Below are 24829 nucleotides of genomic sequence, written 5' to 3'. Positions count from 1 at the left end.
GTTTCTTGGGCTTTTTGTTATTGTTATGATGGAGAAATGACTTTCAAGCTCCTTTCATGCCAGACCAGAAACTGGACTCCTTTTCCTTTGTAGAAAATGATGCCTTAGTGATACTTTCTGATCCAGTGTAGAATTTAGTGAAAAGGTCTACATTCTGGTCACTGTTACTCTTATACTACCTCTTTAAAAACAACAAGTTATTTGGCCATGCAGGGTCTTAGTGCGGCCTTGAGGGTTTTTAGTTGTGGTATGTGGGATCTAGTTCGCTGACCAGGGAGAGAACCCAGGCCCCCTGCATTGGAAGCATGGAGTCTTAACCACTGGGCTGCCAGGGAAGTGGCCTCCCTCCCATTCTTAATCTTTTCTGGCTACAGTTATTGCTTCTCCAAATACTTTTTAGCTGTTAAAATCTAGTTCTTTCATCCCTGGATTGTTATCAATGTTTATCTGGCTTGGAGTGCTCCCATGTATACCAGTTGTGTCAACGTTTAAAAAAGGATGCCCTGTTTACATGATGGTTTCTAATATTCTGCTTGCAAATCCTGCTTTGTGAGTTGACTTGGTAGCAGATGCACATTATGCTGATGGCTTCAGGGAAGTGTTTACAGAGAATGTTGGGTTATAAACGATGGCTCAAAGCTAGATTGACAGGCTTATTTTCTCTAAACAGGGTATCTTACACCTGGGTAGAAGCTCACTCACATTACCTAGAAAATGACTTGGCTTTGTATTAGAATCTCTGGCTCTATTTCTGTTTAATTGGTCTATATGGGTCCTGATATCAGTATTTCTAAAAGTTCCTCGAGTAATTTTACCATACACTACGGTTGAAGTCCACTGGTGTGTAGCAAGTGTCAGCAAACCTTTACAGAACTGGGCAGTACTTGGGGCTTTAAAGGTCAAATAGACTCCACTATAACTACTTGACTCTTGATGTAGGAAGAGCTTTAGGCAAGTGGGAATGGCTGGGTTCCAATAATTTTATTTCTAGCCACTAAAATTCTAATTCATATAGCTTTCATGTGTCATGAAATATCCTTTTGTTTTGAACTATTGAAAAATGTAAAAATCCGTCTGTCTCACCGGATGTACCATAACACATTGCAAGTGGCATTCGGCCTGGGGGTCTGTAGTTTATTTTCTTACAGCTTGATTTGGTTCCATAAAAGAATATGTTTCCTTAACTACATCACTGATAAAGTCTTCAATGAGTCCTAGCACTGACTACTTAGTTTATGTAAGTCTACCAAAACACATTTATTGTTTGCTTATTGGGGGCTGTGCCGGGTCTCGGCTTTTCTCGACTTGCGGCGAGCGGGGGCTGCTCTCCAGCTGTGATGCGTGGGATTCCCACTGTGGCGGGGCACTGCCTCTGAGTTTCCCGGGCTTCAGTAGTTGCAGCACGTGGGCTCAGTAGTTGTGGCACTCAGCCTCAGTTGTTCTGCAGCATGAGAGATCTTCCCAGACCAGGGATTGAATCTGTGTCTCCTGCATTGGCAGGCTGATTCTTTACCACTGAGCCAGCAGGGAAACCCTATCAGAATATTTTTAAACATGACAATGCATTTCCATATCGGCCTTTGAAATTGCGGTATTTGGGATGCTTTTGTCTACAGATACCAAGCATGGCTTAAGTGGTTAGTGGTGGGAAAGGTATTCTCTCATGAAAATATAGACGTTTGCAGGGTTATTAGGCAGCATGACAATCATCAACCCAAGTATTGTCCATCTTTCTACTCTACCATCCTCAATACTACTCCTGGCCAATGTCTTGCTCCTGGTTGCAAGGAACAGCCCTAGGTACCACATACAGACATGTAACATCCAACAGAGAGGAAGAGTGTTTCCTTCCATGCATCTATTTTTAATGTGAAGCAGTCTTTTTTAGAGCAAGCCTCTCTTCCTGTGTACATCTCCCGCATCAGCCCCAAAGACCAAATCAGTCCCTGGGAATAGAATTGAGATCACCATGATTAACTCTTATTGTGCATCCACTGGTGTGGGCAGGGGAAAGGGAAGTCTTCTGCCTCTCACAGGTGGTCCCAGGATTTCAGAACCAAATCGGGGTTCTGGTAGCAAAGGAAGAGGAAGAAATGGCAGTTGGGAAATCAAGAGTCTCAGAGAGAGCTAGATTCCTAGGACTGAAAAAAGAATGCTGTCTGCTGAGCTGCTCATTGCCATGTGTTTATTTACTTCCCTTAAAGACCATTAGAGAATTATTCAGTACAATTTTCCTGAAATAAATTTTATTGATTTTTCACTCAGATTGTATTTTGCTTAAGTCTTGAAAGATATTGCTAGTATTTCTATCAGATTACATTTGAAAAGTAATGCAGTGTCCTTTGTTATTTTTCTACAATTCTACCACGTTGTGTATCTAGTATAAAAATGTTCATGTCAAAAATTTTAAAGAGTCATTTTTTGTTCATTTTGAACCATCAGAAGGTTGTTTAGTTTATACTATGAAAACAAAAAAGTTTTACCCCTGAAATTACAGCACTGAATACAAATCTAAGGACCTTGTGTGCCACCTTGCCACCCCCATGGGTATCCGGATACAGCCCCCAAGCGTGAATGACCCACCTCTACCTCCCCATTTGAAAATCACAGACGGAGATTTGTATCCATTCCAAATTCAGCTATGGCCATCTTATTCTGAGCCCTGACCCCCAGTCTGGAGTGGGCACTGAAATTCCACATTTGCAGTTTTCTTGGGAGACCAGTTGGCACTGTGAAAGGTGCTCTGACCCAGGGCAGAGAGGCCAGGCTTCTGGTCCCAGCTCTGACTCTTAGGAGGTATTTAACCTCTCTCAGCTCTAGTTTTGACATCTGCAAAGCAAGAGCTTGAACAATGTGATTAATAAGACCCCCGTTAGAGCTTATCTGTGTTTCTCTTTAAGATTTTGACCTTTCCTTGTACACACTGCTACATTTAAAATGGATAACCAACAAAGACTTACTGTATAGCAAAAATAAAAAATAAAACAATCCTTCCATCCTATATAAGGGGAAAAAATAGATTTGACCTTTCCTTTCCAATGCTAAACTGATTTCTACTGTTAATACTGCTTGATGAACATACGTTGTCACCGTGTCCCCTCAAGAAAATGTGTGGGAACAGCCATCTTTTGTCCTGCCATGGCACAGTTGGACAGCCCATGATATTCTAGTGTGAGACATTCCCACATAACCAAGCCAAATCCTTACAATCTAGGAAGCAAGTCAGAACGTAAACAAGAGCTATGCTACTCACGAGTGAATTTTGTAGCAATTTATTTATTTTATTTTAGCTAAAATGCTTGCAAACGTCAGTTCTTTCCTCATTAATATTGAAATATACTTCACCATTATTTACAAGCCTTGAAAATACACTGGGTCCACTGACCCCTGCAGCTCTAGACCTGTTTTTTTCTCTCCTTCTAGAACTCTCCAAGCCTCTTCACACAGAAGTGAGACTATGAGGCCCTGGACAACTTGCGTAGAAAGAAAAGTTTTATTTGGTGGTTGAAGTAGTTATCTTCGGCTTATCAACATTTTTCTGTTTTCTTTCTCTATAGTGTTAGTTCTTACGTTCCCTAGTAATTCTTTTTTCCCCTCAACTCATATTAGAACTTTTTGTTTTTCTTCTTATAGAAGAGCCCAGTCATTGTTAGAACAACCTGGGGAAAGTTTCCCCTAAGGAACTTGAAAATGAGTTAACAAGATTGACATTTGTCAAGCTCCAGCCCCACCCCACCCCCAACCCATTCATCCCCGTGTCCACCAGTAACAAACAGCTTCTTAGGTCCAGAGGCCCTTGTCCCCCTGCCCAAGTGGGCTATTTGAAGGGGGGAAGGCCATGTTCTGTATGGTTTTCAGGACCAGTTTATATTTGCTTATCCAGTCCAGGTGAACCCACTCCACACTGAATGCCCGCATCCAGAGCCTGTTCCCCAGGAGCATCCTTGGTGGCCTCCTCATAGGAGGGCGGTGAACACACCTTGGAAAGAAGGGCAGCCTCCGGGGGCAGTGGGGAGTAAGGGGAGGTCTGCTCGCTGCTCCAGGGTAAGCCGGGCAGGAAGTCGGTCACCTGCCCCGCAGGCGGGTGCTCTGGGAGGTCCAGGCCAGAAACCTGGCCCTGGGGCCGAGGGGTCTGACAGTGGCGATACAGGAAGAGCAGTAGAAAGGCCAGGAAGAGCAGAACGGTGGCTGGAAGAAGGATGAACAGGAAGGGCTCCACATCCTCCCGGGTGGAACTTCTCTTCTGGGTGCCCTGGAGTTGGGGGACAGAATAGAATAGTTAGAAGATGGGGAAAGAAGACCCCTGGAGTTCTAAGGTTGGCCTCTGTCTTCATTTCCTATTCTACCATCATTTGGGCTTCCCTCATAGCTCAGCTGGTAAAGAATTTGCCTGCAGTGCAGGAGACCCCAGTTTGATTCCTGGGCCTGGAAGATCCCCTGGAGAAGGGAAAGGCTGCCCACTCCAGTATTCTGGCCTGGAGAATTCCATGGACTGTATGGTCCATGGGGTTGCAAAGGGTTGGACACAACTGAGCGACTTTCACTTTCACCATCATTTACTCACTCTAAAAATCACTCTAATCTTCATTCATGCCAATGAATTAAATTGTACTTATAAAGTATGAATTCAGAATGTCAAAAGTACATGAGGATACCCTACAATATTTCCACTCAAGTAAAAATATTAGAATAAGGTTTAGTTGATAGGTCCATCACACATTCATTGAATGAGAACTCTTACTATTTATGTACTTTATTTAGAATTAGACCAGTAATGTTTTATGCTGCACAAGGGTCATTTGGAACTTCTTTGATTCTGGAGTAAAATCTGACATTGTTACATGCTCCTATGACCTATAAATAACATTTGAAATATGATTGGATAGCCAATGCTTATGATGATTGAGATTGTGAAATTCCTTCAGTTTGTTTTTGCAAAATTTGGAGGATAAATATAGAAATTTGGAACTCAAGAAAAAGAATTGCAGGTAAATTTTTGAGTAACCTAAAAGGTATTGATTTGATAGTATCAGCTTATAAGAATAATGATGATTCTTGATGGAGTAAATAATATAATAGGCACAGAATGATACTCCAACAGCAAGGTATGAAAAAAGAGGTCCTGTTCCAAATTTTGTAGACATCTCTTTACATAAAGCTGCTAAGAAATAAGTATTAAAATGCTTCTCCACTCACAATGCATGTGAATGTTAGTATCTACTACTACAGAGGCAAAGAAAACAGTGTAAAACTTTATAATTGTGTTTTAAAAAACCAACATGCTAAGATTTACTGATTTAAAATAAAACTTACACTAGTAAAATTACTAGAGCTGGGTTTTTTGCTTTGGTTTTGGTGAAAAGAACAAATGTTTTGCTGGTCTTAACGTTTTAAGAGACTGATTTATCTAGAGTTTTTTTGTTGTTATCTTTAATTCCTAAAGAATTTACAACTGTGTATGCTATTTTGATTTGAAATTAGATGGTCTATTTAATATTTATACTGTTAGATATTTTGTTTTGGTAAGATATGAATTATGATATTTTAGCTTAAAATCCTTGCAATTTTTTAAGGTTTTCTTGAGCAGCAGAGCATCGTCTTTGGGCTTTGACAGCTGTGGTCTTGAATTCCGATATGACCTTCTGATATCTGTGTGACCATGGGCTATTCACTTACCTCTTTGATTCTAGTTTTTCTTCAGTATGAAACGACAGTAAAATCATCTTTTTTTGAAGGTTGGCTTGAGAATATAATGAATCAGCGAACTATGAATTTGTTCTGTTTTCTCACACATAATCTAGTTTATCAGAACTCTTAAAATCTGTTATGATAAAACAAGGACTTTGATTATATAAGCTTTAAGAATAGATGAACTCAAAAATAAATTTACTACAATTATGGAAAAAATCAAGTTGGAGTCAAAAAGCAATTTAAACTATGTTTATTTTTTCCCACTAGATAAATGATTTAAAATGTTAAAGCTATTATCTCTTAATACTTAATCACTCTTCAACCTTGATAACCACGGACCATTTTGTATAATTGATTTTTCTTCTTTCTCCTTCAATAAATGTGGGTAATAATAGTTTCTAAACCGTTGTGGGCATCAAATTTTAAATACTGTTATACCCTCTAAGTTCCATATGCATTGAATATGAAGATACTTAATATTCTATTTAAAAGTTTTTATGTAATCCTCTTACTTTATACCACTAACAGTATTAGTTGCAAAAAATTAAGATGCTACTGTCCCCTTCTGTAATCAGTACTTCCATTAGGTGAGTCATCTTGTTCAGATATCGATACTTATACAGCAGATTAGGACAATTTCTTGAGATAAAGAACTTTTTTTCCCCCTAATTAAGAGACCATGGAGGTATAGAACAAATTTATGATGGTATCTTTGTTTATTAAATGATTTATAGTATATTGGTTCAAATTGTTTTGGATTTTTTTTGTTTTTAATGCAGAAAGAATGTCTTTAGTCAAATATTCTAAACAGTTCATTCCCCTCAAAGTGGCTTTTTAATATTTCTCAAGGACTTTGCAGTACAGGAATTACTTTAAAGAAAAAGGCATTAGAAAGTATAACTGCTGAAGGATATATCATATATGTGTATAATTTATTTCTGTAAAAATTGGTTTTAGAGAACTTAAATACCAGTCTCAACCCTCAACTTTCTAGCAAACAAGAAAATAGGTTTCTTCCCTCTTTCTTGTGGGACAGTGGTATCACTCACTTTTCCCGTTGACCATAAAATTAATTCTGAGTTTTTAGGTTTCTATAACTATTTTTCCTTAATGAACCCTCAGATTGGGACTCCTTTGGGGATTTCCCAGATAAAGCAAAGCAGCTGCTGCATTTCTTGGAGGCAAAACCTCTTTAACTCTTTGCTGCCCCTCCTGAAGTAAGATCCTTGGCTTCTTAGAAACAGCTGGAGGGCCAACGGGAATCTTTCTTTTTTTTGTTGTTTTTTTAAAATGTAGACATTGCTTACTGAGCAAAAATGCAACCTTGTCATACTCAGACAAGAATTTCCTGACTTCTGCCTTCAAGTGTTCTTTTATATATTTGTTATCTCAGGTGTTCTTAGAATATTCTGTGACAAGTTTTACTTGAATTTATCATTGTCAAAAGAATCCAGCTTTCAAGTTACCTCCTTACACCAGATCAAGTCAGCGAATTCATATTTTTGTCACACCTGTAATGCAAAACGTTGCCACTAAGTTTTCCTAACAGTATAGGCGATGTTGGTTTTAAAGCTAACAAGGATATTTTGGGGGAAGAAAAGGCATAAGTTGTAGGTACAGACCTGCAGCTGAGTTTCCAGAAGAGGGAGGCTGGGTTCGCTGGTTAACCACTCGTACGTTCCCCGGCTGGCGTGGCCAAACTTCCCCCAGCTGCTGCCCAGCAGTGCCCGCATGCTTTTACTCGGCTGGTGCCCTGGTCACCCTTCCACCTCGCTGCCCAGATCTCAACGGTGCTGCTGCTTCTTGGCCCACATCCAGCTTGGGTGTGTCCAGCTGATGACTCTTGGTAAATTTGTTCTCTGATGAGGATCAACAAGGGAAAAGAAACCAGCCAGAGAGACCTCTGAGGACTATATTTAAATTCCGTGCCTCTGGGTTTGCTTCTGTGGCCTTTATCATATAAGCATGGCATCAGATACCAGACACGGAATAGATTTCAGACAGATGTTCTTTGCATTCATGTTATTACAGTGCCGCAAATGGTCTCAGTGAGTAAAGAGCTATTTATATTTGATGTAAATAAGACCCTCTCCCTTCCCTTACCACACCCCTCTCCAGAGATATAGCTGAGCAAGAAAAACTACCCAACCTGAATTTCCTTTAATTATTTCTGGATTCTGTGGTACAGAGAGAAGCGGGTATTTGGTAGAGAAGCAAGACTCATTAATTACATTTTGGTGAATTATTTAGATGAAAGATCCTAAATGATAAAATTGTACAGAAGCCAGAAAGACAATAGCTCAGATTGTTTGGATGGAATGTTTGCTGTTTTCAGTTTTTTTTAAAAAGTCAAACTACCAGTACCTACATAGTCTTCCTTATTAACTTTATAAAATTATATCAAGCAGTAAGAAACTTTCAGTTTACATATTCACTGGGATGTTTAATTCTACATACATACTGAGAACTTAACATTTAAGACATGGCTGTTGGATTCTTCCTTTTAGTAAACTTTAACTTCAAATATTTACTCAAAATGTTACAACTCAATATTGCAACTGCCAGTATTCCTATCCAGGCATCATTCAAGTGATTGTTATGATGCTGAAGTCATATTTTTAATGGGATTTTTTTTTTCTTAATTAAGATTCTTAACATTTGGCCCATGGTGATCTATGGATAGGTTTGGGGGAGGGTGGTGAACTTTCTGAACTTTTAGATACATTTAATTTTTGTGGAAAGATCCATAGTTTTCATTACATTTGCAAAGATAGCTGTCCTCCCCAGTTCACTTTGGCACTTTGTCAAACTTGTGAGAAGGGATTTCACTAAGATCCCAGTATGTCAGTCAGTATTCTACTGTGGAACACCTTTGTCATTTCATGCTTTCCTTTCTTACTGTAGAATTAGTTGATTTTGTGCTTTCAGTTGACACGTTACCTTGTTCCATGAATGTGTTCCTGTTTTAAGTCAGTCCTGTATCCCCATATTGAAACATGAGCACCGAGGAGCATCTAGGGACCACTGCACTATTTTACTTTTCTGCATGTCAATGGCCTTGCCAACACTGTGCTCTTGACCTCTTCTCCATCTTACCTACTTATTTAAATACCTTCCTTTCTTGAGAAGCAGATTGGAAATCTGGACCAAATGCATTAAATGTAAATCTAATGTTGACCCTCCTCCAGCGTTGAATGAACCAGACAAAACTTCCTGCTTTTATGAGTACATTTTGAGGGGACCAAGAGAAACAAATATAATTACATAAATAACATGTACAACATCAAAAGGTGATAAATTCTATGAAGAAAAAGCAGAAGGGGCAGAGTAAATGCTGAAATCGGGGAGGCATTTTTAAAGTAGGAAGGCAATTAGGATCTCACAGCATAAGTGATATTTGCATACAAAGCTGAAGGGCTCAAGGGACTGAGTCATGAAGATTTCAGAAGGAGGAGCATTGCAGATGAAGGGAATAGCCATGCAGAGGCCCTGAGACAGTCACATGCATGCTAAGTTCTCAGAATGGCTGGTAGGTCAGAGTGGCTGGAGCAGTGGGCCAGGAAGAAAGTAGAAGGCAGAACACAAGGGTGGGGAGGATACGTGGAAGGTACAGCACAGAGTGCAGGGTTTATAGATCATTTTAGGAATTTCAGCTTTTATTCTGAGTAAGATGGAGAAGCCATGCGGTTTTGAGCAGAGGCCTGACAAGATCTGACTTCCATTTTAAAAGAATCACTCAGGCCTCTGTGTGGGAAATTGATATAACAATTAGGGGCAAAAGCAGGGACTCTTGAGAAATAGCAGACCAGATTAGTATTTAGAAGTGAAGGTGGTGAGATTCTAGATATATTTTAGAGTCAGCAAGATTTGTTTGTTCTACTGCTAAAGGTGGTAGAAGATTGAAAAATGATCAAGAAGAATTCTGGTTTAGACTTGAGTGATAGGAAGGATGACCATTGGAGGGGAAAGACTGGATAGGGCAGGTTGTTTTGTCTTTTAAGCAAGACAGGTAAAGATCAGGAGTTGAGTTTTGGACATGGTAAGTTTGCAATATATGTGAGTTTGAGTATTTGGAGTTTAGGAGTGAGAACTGGACCACAGATAATAGAACCCATTGTCAGGGTGGTTGTTACTCAATTGCTAAGTCATGTCCGACTGTTTGCAATCCCATGGGTTGCATCCCTGTCCTCCACTGTCTCCTGGAGTTTGCTTGAACTCATGTCCATTGAGTTGGTGAGTCTATCTAACCACCTCCTCTTCTGCCGTCCCTCTTCTCCTTTTGCCTTCAATCTTTCCCAGCATCAGGGTCTAGCATAAAATTTTGTGAGATTTGAATAAAATCTGTACTTCATTAATAATAGTATATCACATGTAATTTCCTGTTTTTTTAATACCATCTTTAATATTACTGCTAAAAGTCTAGAAAATTTATTAGTGATTTTAAAAAATTTGAATGAGGTTTGAAACTTCTAATGAAATATTGTTGTCTCTGGTGTGACCTCCAATTTATTAATATATGCTTAGCCGACAAGGCCAATAGCCTGAATTTGCTGTAACTGCTTACAGAAATGCTGTAGGGTTTAACTCTAGAAAGTTATACCTGTGTGGATTTTAGCAATTAAAGTCTTTTTTATTTTTTAGAGTACATGAGCTTTTTCATTTTCTCTACACTAAAAGACAGGACACTTCCTATTTCAGTTAGCTTTTCACCAAGACTTTTCTGCTTAGGACTTGGATAGCTTAATGTTAATTATAAACACTGACTATAATAATTCTGAGAGTTTGATTAGCTACCTCTGAAACTTCTCTTAAGTGTTTGAGAACTGAGGAGAGAAGAGTTTTTCCATGTTGTACTTAATTCTTTTCCTTTTCTCCTCTTTTTTAACATTGACTTGTTTCACCTATTTCATTTGATCTGTTTTTTCTTAATTTCCTTAAACTCAGCATTGTCAATTTCCTATTTTTATTTTCAACAACTGCCAAGATTTTCTGGTTTCCTTCTGGTTTGCAGAACTTATGAGAGTTTGACTTTGTGTTACACATTTCATCTTCTGGGCCAGTGATGGAGAAAAAGCCCTTGAAAACTCAAGGTGAGGGAAGATTGAAATAAATGAGATATGCCTGTAAAATGGTAGGGTTTTTTTTTTTTTTACATTTAATTTCTAAGCTAGTAAATACATTTGAATTTTAGTAAACTTGTCAGTGCACTTTCTCAAGATATAATTATAGGAATTAAATAAACTTATATTTGATTAGGATGACCGAAAAACTAATCAGCAGATGGCAGGCAGCACTGTGACAAATCGCTGCCTGCATCAGAGTCCATGGAGGCCCAGGGGTTCAGCTAAGGGTCAGCAGATTTGGCCTTGGTTTCTGTTCAGCTTTGGGCCTGATAATCTGGAAGGAAAGACATAAACAGTTTGATTAAGTCCTCAGCAATATGGATTAAAAAAAAAACTACCTGAGAATGATGTTTTAAAACCAACCAGGTATGACAATAAAAAAGAAATTATTGATACAAATTTACTTTCGAAGAATATGAACACTTATGGAAAGGGAGGTTTGAGCAAAAGGTTTTTAAAAAACTTTATGGGGGAATAATATCAAACGGAACAAAGATCTTGTGTGTTCAGTTGGAATTTTGACAGTTTTATTCACTCCTATAATCACCACGTGAAACAAGATATAAAACATTTCCATCATCCTAGAAATTTCCCTCCTTCTGTCAATTATTTAAAGTTTTCTATCTACAAAGTACTTTTTTTAACATTTCAATTCTCCAGAAAAATCAGGGAGCAGGATATATGAAATTTATAAGCTTACTGCGTTCTCTGGCTATGAATTTGAGTATTTTGAACCATTTGGCCTTTGGTTTTCTGAACCAGGAATCAAGGAAAACCTCAGCATATTTAAAATAGAATAATGATCACAAATGTGTAGAAATCAAATTGATGAATTTAAAACAGGAACTAGTGGGTAGATTTTAGATGAAAATTTCTCATGTAATTTATCTATGCATGGTTTATTTTTAAAAAACGTTTTATTGGAATATAGCTGATGAACAATGTTTATGATAGGTTCAGTTCAGTCGCTCAGTCATGTCTGACTCTTTGTGACTCCATGCAGCATGTCAGGCCTCCCTGTCCATCACCAACTCCTGGAGCTTGCTCAAATTCATATCCATCGAGTTGGTGATGCCATCCAACCATCTCATCCTCTGTCGTCCCCATCTCCTCCTGCCTTCAATCTTTCCCAGCATCAGGGTCTTTTCAAATGAGTCAGTTCTTCACATCAGGTGGTTAAAGTATTGGAGCTTCAGCATCAGTCCTTCCAATGAACATTCAGGACTGATTTCCTTTAGGATGGACTGAGTCCAAGAGTCTCCTCCAACACCACAGTTCAAAAGCATCAATTATTCTGCGCTCAGCTTTCTTTATAGTCCAACTCTCACATCCATACATGACTATTGGAAAAACCATAGTTTTGACTAGATGGACTTCTGGTGGCAAAGTAGCGTCTCTGCTTTTTAATATGCTGTCTAGGTTGGTCATAGCTTTACTTCTAAGGAGCAAGTGTCTTTTAATTTCATGGCTGGAGTTACTGTCTGCAGTGATTTTGGAGCCCAGGAAAATAAAGGCTGTCATTGTTTCCACTGTTTCCCCATCTATTTGTCCTGAAGTGATGGGACCAGATGCCATGATCTTAGTGTTCTGAATGTTGAGTTTTAAGCCAACTTTTTCACTCTCCTCTTTCACTTTCATCAAAAGGCTGTTTAGTTTCTTTTCATGTTCTGCCATAAGGGTGGTGTCATCTGCATATCTGAGGTGATTGGTATTTCTCCCAGCAATCTTGATTCGAGCTTGTGCTTCATCCAGCCTGGCATTTCACCTGCTCATAATAGTTTCAGGTGAACAGCAGTGGGATTCAGCCACACATGTACGTGTATCCATTCTCCCCCAAACCCCCTCCCATCCAGGCTGTCACATAACATTGAACAGAATTCCATGTTCTATACAGTAGGTCCTTGTTGGCTATGCATTTTAATTATAGCAGTGTATGCATGCTGATCCCAAACTCCTTAACTATCCCTTCCCCCACCCTTCACCCTGTATCTGTAAATTCATTCTCCAAGTCTGTGAGTCTGTTTCTGTTTTGTGAATAAGTTCATTTGTATCATTTCTTTTTCGATCCCACGCATAAAGTATGTCATATTTCTCCTTCTTTGTCCAACTTACTTTACTCAATGTGACAATCTCTGCTGCTGCTAAGTCGCTTTAGTCATGTCCAATTCTGTGCGACCCCATAGATGGCCTCCCGCCAGGCTCCCCCGTCCCTGGGATTCTCCAGGCAAGAACACTAGAGTGGGTTACCATTTCCTTCTCCAATGCATGAAAGTGAAGTCACTCAGTTGTATCAGTCTCTTAGCGACCCCATGGACTGCAGCCTACCGGGCTCCTCCCATGGGATTTTCTAGGCAAGAGTGCTGGAGTGGGTTGCCATTGCCTTCTGTGACAATATCTAGCTCCGTCCATGTTGCTTATGCATAGCTCTTTGTTCATATATATGACAGGGAGAGTGGGTTAGATGGGATGGAAAAACCTCATGACTTATTCTATACTTGAAAGTGAAAGTGAAGTCGCTCGGTCATGTCTGACTCTTTCCGACCCCTCCGTCTATGGGATTTTCCAGGCAAGAATACTGGGCTGGGTTGCCATTTCCTTCTCTAGGAGATCTTCCCAACCCAGGGATTGAACCCAGGTCTCCCGCATTGTAGGCAGATGCTTTAACCTCTGACATAATTATCATCTATTTTTCTTATGGTAACTCTTATAAGAATTGTTACTAATTCTGTAGATTAGGAAGTTAAGGCTTGAATTAAAAAATCTTGGGGAAAGTTTGTCCAAGGTTTTCCAAGAGGATACAGTTCCAGGAGCCAGGTCTGAATGTCCGAAATGCCTCACTTTTTGTGAAGCAAAGGAAGTTTAAATGACAGAAGACCATTCCTCTTTTAACAGATGTAGCAGTCTTATATTTGGGGCACAGTCCTAGAGATGGCAGATGTGTTATGACCATAAATACAAAGCCTCATAGGAAAAATTAGAACTCGTGTTCTTTTTTTTAGCATCACTTCTTTTTTGACACCTCCCTTGATTTGCCTCATTGCTGGACACAGTCAACCACCACCTCCTCTAAACTGCTTCTGTACCACGTGTTGGGTTGGCCACAACTTTTGTTTGGGTTTTCCTGTAACGTTTTGTGGAAAAATCCAAAAGAACATTTTGACTAACCCAATATATGGTTTTGTTAGCTCACATGCTATATTTTGTGTTGAAACTGAAGGTCTTTCTTTACTCCACTAATAGAAGACAAAGAATTATCTTTTAAGTTACATTCTCCTAAAACTCAGTCGAGTACTGACATCTTATAGGCACTTGAATGCTTTGGGTAAAATAAGGTGCTGTTTTTTCATCTTATGGGACTTCCCAGGTGGCTCAGTGGTAAAGAATCTGCCTGCCAAGGAGGGAGATGTGGCTCCAATCCCTGGGTAGGTAAGATCCCCTGGAGGAGGGCATGGCAACCCACTCCAATATTCTTGCCTGGAGAACCCCATGGACGGAGGAGCCTGGTGGGCTACAGTCCATAGGTCACAAAGAGGGTTAGGGTTAGCTGTGCAAGCACGTGTATACACACACACACACACACACATACACACACACACCCACCCACCCACCTCACTCTCTTAATTCCGTAGTGATAGAGGCAAGTCTACCTTGCTGATCTTTTCTTTAGTTTTATTTTCACGTTACCCTGCCTGCCAGATTCTTGAGCATCCTGTTGCATATTGCTACAGGATAGAGCATTTCTTTTTTTAAAATTCCTTTCTAAACTTTTAAATTGAAGTATAGTTGATTTACAATGTGTTAATTTCTGCTGTGCAACAAAGTAACTCATTTTACACATATATGCATTCTTACTAAAATATTTTCCGGTATGGTTTGTCACAGGATATTGAATGTAGTTCCCTGTGCTCTACAGTAGGACCTGTTGTTTATCCACTTTATATGTAATAGTTGGCATCTGCTAACCCCACGCTCCCAGTTCATCCCTCTTCCCCCCCACACCCCCTTGGCAACCACAAGTCTGTGCTCCATATCTGTGAGTCTGTTTTTGTTTCATAGATAGGCTTATTTGTGCCATATTTTAGATTCCATGTGTAAATGATATGGTATTTCTGTTTGTTTTCTGGAATCACTTCACTTAGTATGGTACGCTCCAGATGCATTCATGTTGCTATAGATGGCATTATTTTGATTTTTTATAGTTGAGTAGTAGCCCATTGTACATATGTACCACTTCTTCATCCATTCATCTGTCGATGGACACTTGTTTCCATGTCTTAGCTATTGTGAACAGTGCTGCTATGAACATAGGGGTGCCTTCATCTTCTTGAATTATAGTTTTTTTTTGGATATATGCACAGGTGTGGAATTGCTGGAGTAATTCTATTTTAGTAATACAGTATTTCTATTTTACAGTAATTCTATTTTAGTTTTCTGAGGAACCTCCATACTGTTTTTTATAGCAGCTGCACCAACTTATATTCTCACCAACAGTGTAAGAGGCTTCCCTTTTCTCCACATCCTCTCCAGCATTTGCTATTTGTAGACATATTAAATGATGGCCATTCTGACTGGTGTGAGATGGTACTCCACTGTAGTTTGAATTTGTGTTTCTCTAATAATAGTGAAATGTATTTAAGCCTAAGAAGACTGGAGTGGGTAGCCTATCGCTTCTCCAGCGGATCTTCCTGACCCAGGAATCAGAGTTTCCTGCATTGCACGTGGATTCTTTACCAATTGAGCTGTCAGGGAAGCCCATGATAATTAGTGATGCTTAGCAGCTTTTCATGTGCTTATTGGCCATCTGTGTGTCTTCTTCTTTTTTTTTTTTTTTTAGGAAGAAGTTATATTTCAGGCAACTGAGAATTTAAAACAAAGTACACAACTTTATGACTGAAATGAATAAAATAATTCTGAAAAAGCTGTTATGGGTGACAAATTCTGAGCAATTTTTGAAGATGACAAACTATATTCTAAAAATTTTACCTCTTCTCATATCAGTAAAATTGCAACCTATAGTTGGGCTAATAAATCTCTAGTGAAAGCAAAAAGGAATAAAGATTATAAAACAAATGATTCTGAACATAAGATTTCAAAAAAAGTTAATACAGCATTAGATCATCTCCTAGATTAATTGTAAGTTTTTTACTTTTTTTTGGACAATTGAAAATTATGAAAGCTGTTAGTTTTGTCTTTTATTACTGGAGTAATTTAGTTGACTTAAATACTACAGATGGTGTTAATATAATAAGTATGGAACATCAATGAGAACCTAAATTATATTACTTGAGACCTCACTCATTCCAAGGGATGTGTGTGCAATCTATTATACAAAGAAAAAAATCACATAAATCACCATGACATTATATTGTATAAACAGATGTAAGAAAAAACAGAAAAATGTGTTATCCATTGAGCTTCTCAATACTAATTCTTAGAGGTGACAACCTATGGAATTTGTATTAATGAGAGGAAATTATGTCCAACACTTAAGGACAATGGGCTTTGAATTTGAAGTCAGAGAACCAGGTTTGATTCTATGACTTTTTTTGCTGTGGACTCAGGCAAACTATCCAGTATCTCTGGGCTTCAGTTTCTTCACTTGTAATATGAGATAATACTGTCTCACACGGATGTAACAAGGACAAAACAAGATGATGCAGGTAAAACCAGAGTGCTTAGTATATAGAAAATCCTGAATAATCATTAAGCTATTATTATTAGTTTTCAAGATACATACCTGATATATGATTATATTATATGTATTTTTTCTATTTACCCAGTTTGACAGAATACTTAAATCTTTTCTTTAGCACTAGAACAGGAGCAATGGAAGCTATTCTTATTTTATCCACTTTACAAGCATAAATGATCAATGAAGATAAAAAAATTCATATTTTAAGGGCTTTCTTTTTTATGTCACAAAGATTATCAGTGCTTTTACATGAAAAGTCCTCTATATAATGTTTATTAAACTATTTAACATTTACATTCAACACATTAGTTGTTTTGAAACCTCAAAGTTCTCTGATAATTGCAATATAATTTTCAAATAAAGCATGGTACAACCTTAAATATTACATCAAGATTATTTTTTAAAGAGATACACCTTCAAGAGATTGTGCCAACATAACTGTCCATTAACTAGCTGGGCCTTAGTAGATGTTTCAGCATATGGATGGTTCCTCTACTGCATGGGCACCCTCTGTAACAGCTTTGACACATTTTCTTTGGAGAGACATCTCTTTAGATCTTCACCCATTTTTCGATTGGGTTGTTTGGTTTTTTTTGTTTTTGAGGATAGAGCATTTCTTAATCTTATTTGATCATGGGGCTTTTACCAGGGGTAGAAGGGCTTATTCAGATCTAGTTTTCCAATGAACATTCCTTGAGAAATGTTGTTTAGCAACTGCATTTTATAGGTGAGGAAACTGAAGCTATGTGACTTGTCCAGTATTTCACAAAGAATTAGCATTAGAACTAGGAAAAATCCTTCACAGCATAAATCCAGTGTGGTTTCTAACCCTGGAAAGTTCCATAAGTAGAATGTACATGACATGTTTCACCATTAGCCATATTTCTAAGAATGACTTGGGGCAGATATTTATGAAAAAATATTTAAAATTTTACTTATATATATTTTTTGGAGAGATAATTTTTTTTGGAGGGGTTGGTGTTGTAATAGGTATTGTGCTTGATTGGAGTATATGCTGTGTAGTTTCCCAATAATTGGGCTAGGTGCTTTAGAAAGGTATTTGTATACTCTAGGGTATTGCTGTTGAAATACAGAGGGGCAAGGCATTAATAAGTAAGTTCATGACCCATTTATCCAGATGAAAGCCTTTGAATTGAAATGTGCATTATTTAACAGTGCTGTTTTTTGATATACAATTGGGATACTGGTAATTTAATTTGGGGACATCAGATTTGAAATGCCAACTTTAATCTGTATTCTCATTTTAAGCCTCATGCCTTAAAAATAGCAATTGTAACTAAAAAGTTTGCTGAATCTTCTATTTCTATTTCTTACTTTTATATATTTTGCTTATACTTTGCACATATATTTAGTACCCCGGCTAGTAGTTCTTCCTGCATGTAGGTAATTGTTTTTAACCATTTATAATAAGCAGTTAGGATTGAATTGAAATTTGAAGCTCTTTCTCCCTCACTCACTGAATTATAGGATTCTGGAGTTTTAAGGGTTCTTAGTTCACTGCCTCAGATTCTGAAGTAACCACCAACCGCATGGTATAGATCTTTTACTACTTGGCAATATTTTTGTCATTTATTGAGCAATCAGTTCTATTAGGTATTTACCTATTAAATTCTAGGCTTTATGATGTGTGCATATAAAACAGTCTCTGTCCAAAGAAACTTGTGACTGTGCGTGAGACAAGAAAATGATGAGTTAGAGGTCATTGTGAAGCATTTGGGCATCTCTGTATTCAGATTGGAACCCTGGAAGAGGGCATCAAGACCCAGTGGAAATGTGAGGACCATCTTCTGGATTATATATGCAATTAACTCTTTCATTGTTCCTTCTAAACATTCGCTACTCTCTTTAAACCCTATGCCAAATCCTCCTCTTTTCTCCTGGGCTCATTTTTTCTCTCTGAAATAACTGCTAAGCAAGACTCTATCCATCTCACTCCTGTCAGTTTTCCTCCTCTTTTCTCATCCATCGTGGTGGGGATTTGCTGTGGAAGAGCTGTTCTTTTTGTCCAAAGCAGGTTCTGTCTGCCCAGGTCCACCTCTAATCTCTCGCCAACCCGGCATCTTCCTTCCTGGGATCCTGTTCTCTTTCTCCATCTCTCTCTCTATCTATCTTGTCCCCTTCTCTCATACCACAGGATACCACATCCACCCCACCCCTCATCCCTAGCACATAGTGACTAACCTTTCAAATGGTTTCCTCTCAGTCCATGAGCATTAGATTACCTTCCATCTTGAAATAAACAAAACAAAACAGAACAAAATTATCACCACAATTTAAAACGGTCATTGTTCTCTCTTCCTTTCTCCAAATGCTCTTCTCTCTACAGTGTGGCTTCTGCCCTCACCTTTGCCCTGAGGTTGGTCTAATGAAAGTTATCACAACCTTCAAATCAACTATGAACTCATTCCAGCCTTCATCTCACTGGATGTTCTTGCTGAAAACTCTGTTCTTGAAGTGCTCACTTACTCGACTTTGTAACAGTCTATTCTCCACTAGTTAAATTGGTTGTTCACAGTCTCCTCTGTGAGCCACTCTTCCACAGGCTTGTTTTTGCCCAATTGATTGACCCCAATGGTAAGCCTTCTCCAAAAAATAAACTTTAAATATAAAGATCCAAGTAGATGGGGTGGAAAATAATAGAAAAGAATATATTATGTTATCATTAACCAAATGATTAATATCAATATATTGATCAGATAAATTGATATCAATACAAGGAATATTAACAGGAATCAATTTGTTAAGATGATATAACAATCTGAAATGTATGTACCTAAAAACAGAGGTTTTCTATATGAAGCAAAACAGAAGAAATTAAAAGAAATAGACAAATGGGCAATTATAGTTGGAGATTTTGACATTTCTTTTCAGTACAATTGATTTGGTTAATATTTAGAGAACAACCACCCAACAACAGTAGAATATGCATTCTTTAGGTGAGTGAGTAAGTGAGTGAAGTTGCTCAGTCATGTCTGACTCTTTGCGACCCCATGGACTGTAGCCTACCAGGCTCCTCCCTCCATGGGATTCTCCAGGCAAGAGTACTGGAGTGGGTTGCCATTGCCTTCTCCAGGGGATCTTCCCGACCCAGGGATCGAACCCGGGTCTCTAGCATTCCAGGCAGATGCTTTAACCTCTGAGCCACCTTGTGCTCTATTTTTTAGGTATATATAGAACATATGACCATGTTATGGTCAATAAGTCAATAAAAAAAAGTGATATAACCATACAATGTATCATTATTCAGTTATAAAAAAAGTACTGATACATGCTGTAATATAGATAAATCTTGAAAACATAATGATACATGTAAGAAGCCTGTTATAAAAGATCACATGTAGCATGCATTCCATTATTTGAAATGTTCAGAACAGGCAATTCTAGAGAAACAGAAAATAGACTGCTTAGGGCAAGTGGAGGGCAGTGACAGCTAAAGGTTATAGAGTGTCTTTTTGAAGTGATGTAATGCTTTGAAAGTTACGGTAGTGATAGTTATACTACTCTCTGAATCTAAAAAGTCCATTGAATTGTAACTTTAGATGTGTGAATGTTAGGGTATGTGAAGGTCATTAAAGCTATTATATAAAAGAAGAAAAGAATAGAATAACCAATAGAAGAAAAGAAAAGAATAACCAATATCTGTTAAACTAAATTCATAGTTTAAAACTTAACCCAAAAGAAATCCCCAGTTCCAGATGTATTCATTAGTGAATTCTACTAAGCATCTAAGGAAACCAAAACACCAATGCCAAATCTACAAGAACCTTTACAGAAAATAGAAGTGGAAGAAACACTTCATAATTCATTCTTTTTGGTAACCAAAATCAAAGGCATTAAAAAAACTGCATACTAATGTTGTTTGTGAATATAGATGTAATGATCCTTTAAAAATTAGCAAATTATACAATAGTATATGACGGATAGTATACAATACTATACAAATTATACAATAGTATATGATGAGATGGTTGGATGGCATCACCAACTCAATGGACATGAGTTTGGGTAAACTGTGGGATTTGGTGATGGACAGGGAGGGCTGGTGTGCTGCAGTCTGTGGGGTCACAAAGAGTTGGACATGATTGAGTGAACTGAACTGAACTGATGTGATAATAATACATTATGACTTGCTACTGCTGCTAAGTTGCTTCAGTCATGTCTGACTCTGTGTGACCCCATAGACGGCAGCCTACCAGGCTCCCCCGTCCCTGGCATTCTCCAGGCAAGAGTACTGGAGTGGGGTGCCATTGCCTTCTCCGACATTATGACTTACATGGACTAAATTTTCCCCCACCCCAAATTCACAGGTTGAAGCCCTAACCCCCCAATGTAACTAAAGTTGGAGATAAGGCTTTTAAAGAGATAACTAAGGTTAAATGAGGTCTTAAAGATGAGGCCCTAATCCTATAGGACTGATATCCTTTTAGTGGAGGGAGAGATTACTGGAGATCTCTTTCTGCATATGCACAGAGGAAAGAGCATGTGAGGACTCAGCAAGAAGGGCCGTCTGCAAACCAGGAAGAGATGCCTCACCAGAAACCAAGCCCCCCACCACCTTGATTTTGAATTATAGATTCCAAAATATGAGAAAATGAAATTCTGTTGTTCAACCATCCAGTTTGCGGTATTCTGTTATGGCGGTCCTAGAAGACTAGTACAATAACCAAATAGTTTCTCCCAGAAATGTAAGGTTGGATTAACATTAGAAGACTGACTAAAGAAAAATCATATAACCTCAACAGATGCAGAAAAGCCATTTGACAATCTTCAAAAACAACTCATGAGAAAAAGGTTTCAGCAAATTGGAAGTAGAAGAGAACTTTCTCAACCTGATAAAGAACAGTTAACATTATACTTAGAAGGAAAGCAGTCAGTCTTTTACCATTAAGGAAAGAAATGAGGCAAAGATGTTCACTCTCATCACTCCCGTTTAATGTCTTCAGTTCAGTTCAGTCCAGTTGCTCAGTCGTGTCCGAATCTTTGTGACCCCATGAATTGCAGCACACCAGGCCTCCCTGTCCATCACCAACTCCTGGAGTTCACTCAGACTCACGGCCATTGAGTCTGTGATGCCATCCAGCCATCTCATCCTCTGTCGTCCCCTTCTCCTCCTGCCCCCAATCCCTCCCAGCATCGGAGTCTTTTCCAATGAGTCAACCCTTCACATGAGGTGGCCAAAGTCCTGGAGTTTCAGCTTTAGCATCATTCCTTCCAAAGAAATCCCAGGGCTGATCTCCTTCAGAATGGACTGGTTGGATCTCCTTGCAGTCCAAGGGATTCTCAAGAGTCTTCTCCAACACCACAGTTCAAAAGCATCAATTCTTTGGCCCTCAGCCTTCTTCACAGTCCAACACTCACATCCATACATGACCACAGGAAAAACCATAGCCTTGACTAGATGGACCTTAGTTGGCAAAGTAATGTCTCTGCTTTTGAATATACTATCTAGGATGGTCATAACTTTTCTTCCAAGGAGTAAGCGTCTTTTAATTTAATGGCTGCAGTCACCATCTGCAGTGATTTTGGAGCCCTCCAAAATAAAGTCTGACACTGTTTCTACTGTTTCCCATCTATTTCCCATGAAGTGATACTGGAAGCTAAATCCAGTACAGTATGGCCAGTAAAGGAATAAAATTGTGTAGACTGGCAGAGAGAAATAAAATTATCTTAATTCTCAGATGACAAGATTGTCCACAGAATATGATACTATTCTTACTAGTAGAAATAGTGACTTTAGCAAGGTCACAGTATATAAAGTCAATATAAAAAAATCAGTTGTATTGCTAGCAAAAGCTGTTGAAGATTGGAAAAACAATACAGATGATAATATCATAAAAATAAAATACTTGTGGGTACATTTATCAAAATAAGTGCAAGAATTGTACACAAACTGCAAAATGTTGTGGAAAAGTAAAGATAATTCAGAGTGATGCTATATTTGTGTAAAAGAATAGTAAGTATTCATAAGATGTCATTTATCCCCCAATTAATCTACAAATTCAATGTAATCTCAGTTCATATTCCAGCAGATTTTTTGAGGACATTGATAGGATTTTCTAAAATTTGTATGGAAATTGAAGTCTTCCAATAGTGAAAGCAATTTTGAAGGAAAAAATTTTGGATGATTTACTCACAAGTCTTGCTGACTCTATAGTCTCTTTAAGACTTACTCCAAAAGTAGAGTAACTGTGTTGATGGGGTACAGTGTAAGTGTATAGATCACTTGAAAAAAACTTGAAACAGCCCACAATATATGATTTAGTGATTTTTTTTTGAAATGGCGCCAAGATGAATTCATAGAAAAATGATAATCTTTTCAACAAATAGTGCTAGAATATTTTGATAGCCATATGCAATAAAATAAAAGTCAATGCTTACTTTATACTATAAAGAAGAACTTGGTAACTGAAAATGGATCACTGACTTAAACTAAATACGTGTGACAACAACAGAAGAACCTACTAGATGAAAACACAGGACAAATTTTAAAATTTGTTTTTAATTGGAGGATAATTGCTTTACAATGTTGTGTTGGTCTCTGCCATACAGCAACATGAAATCAATGATAAGTGTACATATATCCCCTCCCTCTTCAGCCTCTCTCCCACCTGCCACCCCTTGGACGAATTTCTTTATAGACTTAAGTTAGGCAAAGATTTCTTTGAGATATAAAAATCATGACCTATTAAAATTAAAACTTTTATCAAAATTAAAACTTTTGCTTTTCAAAATTAACTGTTAAGAAAATGAAAAGACAAGACAGTGATTTACGAAACTTCTGTCTGATAAAGGACTGTATCCATAATATAAAAGAACACTTACAGTAAGAAGATAAATAATTTTTAAGTGAGAAAAACAGATATGACTTCACCAAAATAGAGGTTAAAAGTGGAAAATAGGCACATGAAAAGATCTTCCACATCATAGTCAATAGGGAAAGGCAAATTAAAACTGCAGTAAGCTGTCACTACATATCTCCCTAGAATGGATAAGATTAACAAGATTTTAATCTTCCTAACAATGTTGACACACACTCAGAGCAACTAGAGCTCTCATACTAGCTACTAGGCATGCAGAATAGTATCACTGCTTTGGGGGAAAAAAGCTTCACAGGTTTTTAAAAAAGTAAAGCCTACATATACCCTAAGAGCCAGCAATGCCACTAAAACTAGGCATTTGTCCAAGCAATATGAAAACATATGTTCACAAAAGACATTTATCTGAATGCTGGGATAGAAAATGGAACAAACACAGAAGAGAAAGATGAGTATAATGTGTGAAACCAAGTGGATCAACAGTTTAAAAGGACAGGATTGAGAAGAAGCAGGACAGTGGTGAGGAAGCAGGTGGTAAGGAGTCTAGAGTTGTCCTGAACTTCTTCCAGCCTGACTTTTAGAAACACGGCATTATCACAGAAAAACTGTACGGGAGTTTGTCTAGAAAAGAACTGGCATGGAAAGGGAGTTTACTGATAAGAGAGCAGTTATAGGTCAGTACCATCACTGGATCAAAGCAATATAAGTACAGCTCTAGAAGATAACTGGCTTAATTCATTCAAGCAGCTGTAACAAAATACCATAGGCTGGATGGCCAACCCTAATTTTTTATGGCATGGAGTTTAACATACTTTTCTATAAAAAATGTCTAGTGAGGGCTATATCTTTGGGATAGAAATTAATATGGAAGGAAAATGTTTCTCTCTGCAATTGTAAATACCAAACAATTAATTTCTCTAAATTATACCCTATTTTTATTGCTCACAGCTCCAAATAACAGATTTGAAAGACAAGACCAGGATAACCTACACTGGAATTTGGGCCAGTACATGATGAGATCTGCCCATAGTAAATGACCCTTGTAGATCTCTGCTTGTGTGTGTGTGTATGTGGGTTATAAAAATTTATTTATTTACAGTACGTCCTTTTTAAAAATATTTTTGATTTTATATTGGGATATGGTTGATTTACAATGTTGTATTCATTTCAGGTGTATAGCAAAATGATTCACTTATACATAATACCTATTCTTTTTCACATTCTTTTCCCAAATAGGTTATTACAGAATATTGAGTAGATTTCCCTGTGCTCTACAATAGTTTGATGTTGATTTTCTATTTTATATATAGTAGTGTGTATATATTAATCCCAAACTCTTAATTTACCACTACCACCACCATCCCCACCCCCTCCCCTGCCCCCCCCCACACCACCTTTCCACTTTGGTAATCAGAAGTTGCTTTCAAAGTCTATGAGTCTGTTTGTATTTTGTAAATAAGTTCATGTTCATTTTCAACATTTTTTAA

At 38.0% G+C, this 24829-nt stretch overlaps 1 protein-coding gene and 1 long non-coding RNA gene across 2 annotated transcripts in view; one reads left to right on the top strand and one right to left on the bottom strand.

Annotated features, from left to right (window-relative positions):
* LOC121820191 (uncharacterized) overlaps positions 1-24829 on the top strand; it is a 57994-nt gene that overhangs the window by 399 nt on the left and 32766 nt on the right. The gene's annotated exons all lie outside the window — the stretch shown is intronic.
* SMIM28 (small integral membrane protein 28) lies at positions 3274-7480 on the bottom strand. The gene is made up of 2 exons (XM_027972597.3): positions 7314-7480; positions 3274-4252 (listed from the first exon to the last, which is right to left on the bottom strand). Exons 1-2 carry the CDS (start codon positions 7422-7424, stop codon positions 3866-3868), a joined length of 498 nt encoding a protein of 165 aa, XP_027828398.2. The 5' UTR covers positions 7425-7480; the 3' UTR covers positions 3274-3865.

The sequence above is a fragment of the Ovis aries genome, chromosome 8 (assembly GCF_016772045.2).
Source record: "Ovis aries strain OAR_USU_Benz2616 breed Rambouillet chromosome 8, ARS-UI_Ramb_v3.0, whole genome shotgun sequence".
Lineage (NCBI taxonomy): Eukaryota > Metazoa > Chordata > Mammalia > Artiodactyla > Bovidae > Ovis > Ovis aries.
This window is presented reverse-complemented; position numbering and strand designations above follow the sequence as displayed.